Genomic DNA, 8,846 nt, shown 5'->3' with positions numbered 1-8,846 from the left:
TTACCTGCTGTGGTGCATGTCAGTATCTGTGTCTGCACGTCTGTGCTTGTGTGTCTGTTGCGAGGCGCATCAGAAGGGCTGTTGAGACTGTGGGGGGGAATGCGGGGCACCAGTAGCGCTGGGAGGGCACTGTGGGGGGCCTTTATTTTTTATCACAGCTTTTGGGTTTTTAATCAATCAGAGAATTTGCAGTTTTTAATCAAAGAAAACCAGGATCCCTGGTAATCACAAATCACCACATTCAGTTTTTGTTTCTCAGCTTCAAAATAAAGAAAGAACTTCAGCACTACAGGGCATGGCTTTATTTTCATTCAGCATTGTTAAGTGGCTAAGCATCCAGTTAAAATGTTTCATTACAGCTCCAAAGGCACTACCTCAACCCCTACCTAAACTTGCGCTAAAAGCTGTCTCTAGTTGTATATGGGCATCTCAGAAGTCAGAACTAGCCAGATATAGCAGCAACAACATCACTCCCTTGCATGTCACTGGCTTAAAAAAAAAACTGTGTGCTTTTTGAATGTCACCATTCAGGCTTTTTACAGCTTAAAGCATCCAGTTATTTGTTCATTCATTAGATTTTTGTGCTTTTTGAAATCAGTAAAAATCAAGTAATAGAGAAACAAAATGAAACGAGTACCTGAGTTGTCTGGATAATAGTCAAGTCATTCATTTGAGAAATTCCTGCCCCCATGGCTGCTCTGAGGCCTGCTGTCCCAAACTCCATCCGTGAACCAAAACGTGTTTGTAATTCATCTGCATTTTCTTCATCAAGCATGTGCTTCACTATTTCAGAGGTTTTAGGATTCTGCAAAAAAAAAAAGTCAATATACTGTTGTTCTAGAAAAACCGATTATATTTTTAGCCACATCTAAAACTCTAAAGAATTTTAAATACTCTCATCATTCTAAAAACAGCATAATTATAAAAGATTATTTTCAATTCTATACTATAATCCCCTATACCACCTGCCACAGGCTTACATACCACAGTTTTGGAATGTCAGTCTATTACTTGAACCCAACATTAAAATCGCAGAAGTCTTGGCTAGTTTTTCAAAGCTTGATAGATCAACATTTGAACTTAAGTAAGATTTTTCTGGTCACTAGAATAATGCAATTAGAACAAGTTTATAGAATTAGAATTTATATAACATATATATGAAATATTCATTAATCATTAGTTTATAAAATGTGAAGTTTTAAAGAAAAAAGCATCCCTAACCAAAAATTTAAGGCAGGGCAGAATGGCACCCTATACACTAACTCACAGCTGCCCAGCTTCTAAGTGGCATGGGATTGCATACACCAGATCCACGGGCTGATGTACCCTGTGCTCAGAAGCTCCCGCTACTCTCCATACCGGGTACTTCCCCCACTGCACCATGCACCAGGATGCTCCCCTGCTATGTTGTGGCCCCTCTCCGCTCCTGAGTCTCACTGGCAATTATAGATAGGGTTCTGTTCCTAAAGCAGTTGTTTTCTTCCCGCCTCTCATTCCCTTTTGAGCTCACTCCCTTCAAAGCATTTCTCCTTTTTCTTGGAGTGTTATATACTGAACAAAATAGTAAACATCTTTCTCTATGCATTGCAAAGGCCTCCTCTATATTAAACCACTAAATTTTCAAGCTCCACTTTAATCAGAATATGGTCTTCAAAAAGTTTCTATGCTAATGATAATTCCCTCAACTCCAAAAGTTTGTGAAATCTCTATCTTTGGAAGTTTTTAAGAGCAGGTTAGACATAGACTTGTCTAGGATGGTTTAGATGGGAATAATCCTGCCTTGAGCATGTAGCCTTGAGCAGGAGCCTCAAAAATGACCTCTTGAGATCCCTTCCAACTACTATCCTATGATACTGTGTTAGATTAAGTTAAAATAAAATGGCCCAAGACACTGCCACTGTTCTGTTTTCTTCAGTGGTTAATAGCTATTTAGCAGTAAGTAGTATTGCATTTGGGTCACAAAGAAAAGCACAGAAAGGACAAAGAAGATTCCTTTCTGTTAGGATCACAAACATTTGTTTCTTTAAAAAGTCAGACTATTTTCATTATCTGTGGAAATTTATCATGCTGTTTCTTATCATCCATATTAAAGAATGCAATCAACTACTATTGTTTAAAAATGATGAAAGACTATGGAATCTTTTGTTTCTAACTAACAGCACCTCTATGACAGAAAGCATATTATTTGTGCAAATCCTCTATCTAGTACAAAACAACATTGGGAAGAGTTGCGTGTGTTTAACATGGCATAATCCAAATTCTCTGACTGCCCACAGGTTGTTTTTTTAATCCAAAGTTTCTAAATTCTGTCCACTGACTATGTAACCACGAACTAAGCCCATTTCTGCCAGGAAATTACAGAAAAACCCAAAACTCAACACTTTTTTGCAACCTTAACTGAATTCTTTTCATTTATGCAGGGCTCATAGGTGCCAACATTTATTTTTGCTGGGGGTGGGGGGAGTAATATGATGGAAAGGTGGAAAGTTTTACACATTTCAGGTGACAGCCCTCTTCCCAAGGAAGGACAGGGTCCTTGGGCCCCCACACACCCAGCACCTCTGGTAGGGCTAATTGTTAAGTTGCACGATCACTGTTAATTTACATCATTCAAATTTAATTTTCCATTTCCTTTTCAAAATTCTACCATGTGCATTATGTTGATAATATGCCATCTGCCCAACCATTCAATGGCTTTTTTCAGTCTTATAAATTCATGTCACGAGAACTTCAGAGAATCTTCCTGATAAATTATCAAAGCTTTTGTTAACTCTTAGTCATGTAGCTTTCATTAAAAAAAAAATCAAAAGGAGTGCAGTTAAGTACTCAAAATATTGCAAAAAGTAATGCAATGTTAAATAAATTTGGGCCTTCAACATCATTGTCATGATCTGCCTCTTTGTGGTATACATTCTATTCAATGTCAGTGTTTCCCCTGACTTACACAGAACTTTTTGCATTTGTGATCTTCTTTCCAGATACCTGCCTGGGTGAATACTGAGTGATCCAAGCTGCTGCTGCTTTTGTATTTCATGGGCACTGCACAACTCTCCAAACAAGAAGCTAGAACACTAGCCTTTTATTTTAACCAAAATAAACATTAAAAAAAATATGCTGTATTATATCAGTTACTTCCTTCTACCTTAAACCAGAAAAAAACTTGATCTAATCTGAAACAGTTTCTCTTTTCTTCTCCAGTCCATCCTTCTCCTCTCCTGTCAGAACTAATCAACATATTCCCTCCTCCCACCAATATCAGTCGTCCAAATGTTATCTGGGTTCCATCCAAGAGTCCAAACCTGTGTGTATCTGCATTCAGTGACTATTTTTTTTATCTTTTGTTCAAAATAGCCTTTAATACAATTTGCTTAAAATAATCTCTCATAACATACAATTTCTAACTATCAGACTAACCTACTGTAAGCAGACATTTTCTGGGTACAAAGCTCCCCATTGAGTTCTGAAGTCCAGAAAGACCAGTCAGCCATACCCCATTCTGTTTAAATATAAACAGAAGTTTACCCCCAAGTGTATATCTGAGAGTAGAAAGACGCTTTGAGAACACATGTTTTTGTGGTGCATGTATTCAAAGAGTACCCTCAGAATCTACTAGCAAACTATGATTTACGTGACTAGTTCCAATACAAGTATTTGTGTGCATAAGCATTTGCAGGTTTTGTAATAATTGTGATATGCAGCTTATCAGCAATCAAAGTTAACTTTATTTTGGATTTTGTAACCTTCTATTGATATTAAACCAACCCCCTTCAAACCCAAGCAGTGTTTTCTTTGGATCACAGAAAGTGCATGAGGGTTATATTGGTTCAGACTGCAGTTGCTCAATAACAATTTTTTCAAGCTCAATAAATTAGAAACTAATGTCTCATGGCTCATCCTCCTTTTCTAACATGGCAATGGTCAAATAGCATGTTAATCAAGAATGTCTGCAATGTTTGACATACTCTGATATAAAGACGTGATCAGTTATGATACAATTATTACATCGTCAGAAAAAGTACTGCAAGGAGTTTTAGATTTTAAACAGTATTTTTCAGTTCAGGGCTAGCTAACTGGCAGCCCACCAGCGACATGCAGACCACAGAGGGTTGAGTTGAGGCCCCCAGAATCTTACTTGGTCACCCCTTCCCCAACACCCACTGCAAGAGCAACTGGAGTCTTGGGGTCCCCCTCCTTCCTCCAGCTTCCATTTCCTGCCCCCAGCCCAGGGGGTGGGCTCGTGCAACAAGTGGGCTGAGGGTGAGGCCCGTGCTGCGCTGCAGTGGTAGGAGGAGTGCCTGCACAGGTGTTGTGTGCCATAGCTGGGGATGGGGAAGAGTGCTGCTTGCACAGGTACACAGTGCAGCACAGTGGGAGGGTGCTTGCATGGGCACGTGGTAGAGCACAGAAAGACAGGAGATGCAAGTGCACTCAAGGGAGGGCACCCATGTGGTGTAGCAGGAAAGTATCCACGCCAAATGTAGCCCATAGCTTGCCTTGATGCAGCTGCTGCTGTGGGGCCCATGAGGTGTGTAGCCCCCTGACCACTTAGAATTTGGACAGCCTTGTTTTAGCTTACTACCTGGCATAAAACAATTGAAAAGCTGATATGGGATTAATCTACTGAAAGAAGCAGAAGATAGAGGAGTAATTAATATTAGTTTTATAGTATGTAGATTTCATGATAATTAGGTGCTTTCAAATTTGATTTAATTTTTTGAAGAGATTGCAGTTACTTTAATCAGTAAACCTTGTTTACTGATAAAGTAAGTGACTGCAGTTACTTTATCAGTAAACCTTGATGCAGTAAATCTTGCATCGAGTCTGTTGTTCATCTGAGTATAATATGACTTTTTCATTTAAAAAACTACACTAAAAATACTAGTAAAGTACATACTAAGAATTGGTATCTGATAGATCAAGTAGTAGTAGTCCTCAATGGGGAATCCTCATTTTCACTGATCTTCTGTAACTGAATATAAAACCACTGCTGATAATATTAATGAATGACTGGAGGATAGTAAGCAGTGAAGAGGACAGGGTAATCGCACAGGGCAACCCATGCTGTTTGGTGAACCAGGTTCATTTATATAAAAATGCTTCCTACTGCACCCAAATGCAAGGTTATGAATCTAGGAATACATCATACAAACACAGTAAGCAAAGTAGCAACACCAAGAGAGATTTAGAAGACATAGTGTTCAAAGAACTCCACACAAGTTTCCAGTGAAATACTGTGGCAAAAAGAGCTCATGCCATTTTAGATATATAGCAAGTACAGTAGCCATAAAATGGAATAAGAGACAATTTTACTTTTGCACATAACAGTGGTGAGACTGATACTGGAATACTGTGTACAGCTTCGGTGTCCACATTTTAAATAGGAAGCTGAAAAATTGGAAAGGCTGTAGAAGAGAGCCAACAAATACTTGAGGGACTGGAAAAAACCCTTTAAAGTGAGAAAAATAAAGCACAACCTTTTTGGCAAGCTAAATAGAAGGCAGACATGTCTTGATTACTTTAAGTAATGACAGAGTGAGCAAAATTCTTATTAGCAGATATATATATATATATATATATGCACACACACAGATGGACAGATATATGCGCACACATAGACAATATAGCAAGCTAGGCAGATGTGTCCACATGCACATACATTATATAACTAGCTAGGTAGCTACACATGTACATGCGTACATGTGCGTTTGCACACGTGTGCACCCTCCCCACCCCCCGGCACACTCTCTCTCTTTCTAGGCTTGTCAGAATTGGATAATTTTTTTTATAACTTTGACAATAAAAATAGGTGTTATTTTTAACCATTTATTTTGATTTTTATCAATTTAAATTTTCAGAACCCCAAAAATTAGAGGTGCAGGAGATAGACAACTTACCAAAAAAGGTGAGCAGCATCACTCCCAGAGCTGTAGAAACCCCGGAGAGGCTGCCTATCCCGCCCCCTCCCCCCACCTGCAGTTCTTAGGGCCCAGGCAAGACTCTGCTGTCATAGATTTCATAGACATCAGGGCTGGAAGGGACCTCGGAAGATCATCCAGTCCAGCTGCCCGCCCAAAGTGCAGGAAGTCAGCTGGGGTCATAGGATCCCAGCAAGATAAGCATTCAATTTGCTCTTGAAGGTGTTCAATGGCACAAGGCTGGAGCCTTGAATAACCATCCCTTTTGGAGAAGGAGTTTGTTTAAGCAAGCCACTTCCTACAGGAGCAGCTAATTGCTTAATTGATGAGTCATTAGGCAGAAGGAACAGCTAACTGCCTAACTGACAAGTCATTAGGCCACCTATTGTTCTCCTCTTTAACTCCTTTGCCCTCTTTCTCTCCCTCTCTTTCCACTGTCTAGTTACAGAGGTAAGGATTCCCTGCTACAGTCCCCCTTCTATAAATTTCAGTTGTTCCCCATGTAAATATACTCCTGATGCTCTGAGAGTATGAGCTAAAATCTGCATTTAATCAATATTTATCAATAAAAATCAAATCTTGCCAAGCCTAACTACATAGCTAGCTAGGTAGATGTCCATGCATGTGTGCATACAAGAGAATGAAATCACCCATCCTTAATTGGGAGGGACAGTCCCAAACTGTAAAGGTCAAGTCCTGGTCCCAGGCTGAATGACCCTGGAACAGCATTTGTCCCAGATTCCCCTCAACAAACTATGATTCCAGGATCAAGTGCAGGGATCCAGGTTTTCCATTGCAGTGGAAAAGCATGGATTTTTTCCTTTGAAGGAGGGGAAAGGTGGGAAACAGCAGGTTTCCGCTTGCAGGCTGGCAGATTGCAGGCCTCCAAGTGGCTGCTTAGAGCTGTGGGGAGCGGGACGCACGGGGTATCATGTGCATGAGTATACACACACGCACAGGGCCAGCAGCTCCCCCACCTGCCTGCAGGTAAATCTGTGTGGGGGAAAGACTGAGGTCCCCATGGTAAGGGAGGGAGTCGGGCAAGGCCAGCGGCTTGGCCTGAGAGCACTGCCCAAGCAGGGAGGTGTGCAGCATCACGAGGCCGAAGTTGGCAGTTTACTCCTGGTTCCTTATTTCTGGTTCCTTTTTCAAAGCTACTCTAGACTCAATACAAACTTGTTATTAATGAATTCTAAAGAAAGAGAATTTCATTAGCTATGCATATGTACTAATTAACATGTAAAATAATATCCCACATCAAGTACAAAGCCCTAAATGAAGGTCAGATTAGGATGGGATTATGGGGCAAAATATTTCTTGGGCCACCCCAAATTTCCTGTTGATGCTACACGGGGACTGTCCCAAAGAACCCTGAACACAGTCCCACCCAGCCCAAAGCACAGTTTGGCTGTGCCAGGCTGCCAACTAACAGCCCCATGCCCACTATAATAAGCATAATGGCTTGAATAAGGAACTGGCTTTCGGGCTGGGATTATGGCTATAAATTCTGCTTTGGCCACTCCACAGCGTACCTCTGTGCCACTGCGGGACTCTACTGGACGCATCTCACCACAGACTTGCCTGATCCAAAGTATGGTTTGGCTGTGCCAGGCTGCCAACTGACACAACCCTTGCTGCTGTGCTGAATATATGGATCCGAATAAGGAACTGGAATTTGGGCTGGGATTATACACAGAAATCCTTCTTTGGCCACCCCAGAACATGACTCTGTGGCCCTGGGGGACTGTCCTGGATATCTCTGACCAGGGATTTACCTGGCCCAAAGCACAGTTTGGGTGTGCCAGGCTGACAACAGCCAGCACACCAGCCACTGTGCTAAATACATGGGAATTTGGGGCTGGGATTATACCCAGAAATCCTTCTTAGGCCACCCCAGAACATGTCTCTGTGCCACCAGGGGAAACTCCTGGACATTTCTAACAACAGACTTGCCTGGCCCAAAGCACAGTTTGGTCATACCAGGCTGCCAAAAGAGAGCACTCCAGCCACTGTGCTAAGTATATGGATCTGAATAAGGAACTGGAATTTGGGGTGGGATTATAGCCACAAACCCTTATTAGGCCACCTGATGCCATGCCTCTGCAGCACCAGGGGACTCCTCTGGAGATCTCTGATCAAAGACTTGCTCAGCCCAAAATGTGGTTTAGCCACACCAGGTTGCCAGCTGAGACCCCACCCCCCGACCCTGTGTTAAGTATATGGAACCAAATAAGGAACTGGATTTTGGACTGGGATAATACCCAGAAATCCTTCTTGGCCACCCCAGACCACACCTATGTGCCACCAGGGGAATCTCCTGGACATCTTTCACCAGAGACTTGCTCAGCCCAAAACATGGTTTGGCTGCGCCAGGTTACCAACTGACTCCACCCCCCAGACACTGTGCTACATAATTGGAACTGAATAATGAACTGGATTTTGTACTGGGATTATACCCAGAAATCCTTCCTGGGCCACCCCATGCCATCCCTCTCTGGCCCTGGGGCACTGTCCTGGACATCTATGACCAAAGACTTGCCCGGCCCAGAGTACTGTTTGGCTGTGCCAGGCTGCCAAATGACACCACCTTCCAGACGCTGTGCTAAGTATCTGGACCAGAATAATGAACTGGATTTTGGGCTACAAATCCTTCTTGGGCCACCCCAGAACACATCTCTGTGCCACCAGGGGACACTCCTGGACACAGATTTCATAGACATTAGGGCTGGAAGGGACCTAGGAAGATTGTGTCCAGCCCCCTGCCCAAAGGGCAGGAAGTCAGCTGGGCTCATAGGATCCCAGCAAGATAAGCATCCAATTTGCTCTTGAAGGCGTTCAGAGTAGGTGCTTGAACCACCTCCACTGGCAGACTGTTCCAGACCTTGGGGGCTCGGACAGTAAAGAAATTCTTCCTTATGTCCAGCCTGAAAC

At 42.3% G+C, this 8,846-nt stretch overlaps 1 protein-coding gene across 1 annotated transcript in view; it reads right to left on the bottom strand.

Moving 5' to 3' along the window:
• PGM2 (phosphoglucomutase 2) overlaps positions 1–8,846 on the bottom strand; it is a 34,732-nt gene that overhangs the window by 23,578 nt on the left and 2,308 nt on the right. Inside the window, exon 2 of the mRNA XM_019553004.1 lies at positions 638–805. Within this exon, the coding sequence (XP_019408549.1) occupies positions 638–805 (168 nt within the window). The remainder of the gene's footprint in view (positions 1–637; positions 806–8,846) is intronic.

The sequence above is a fragment of the Crocodylus porosus genome, unplaced genomic scaffold (assembly GCF_001723895.1).
Source record: "Crocodylus porosus isolate Cpor-Errol unplaced genomic scaffold, CroPor_comp1, whole genome shotgun sequence".
Classification (NCBI taxonomy): domain Eukaryota; kingdom Metazoa; phylum Chordata; order Crocodylia; family Crocodylidae; genus Crocodylus; species Crocodylus porosus.
This window is presented reverse-complemented; position numbering and strand designations above follow the sequence as displayed.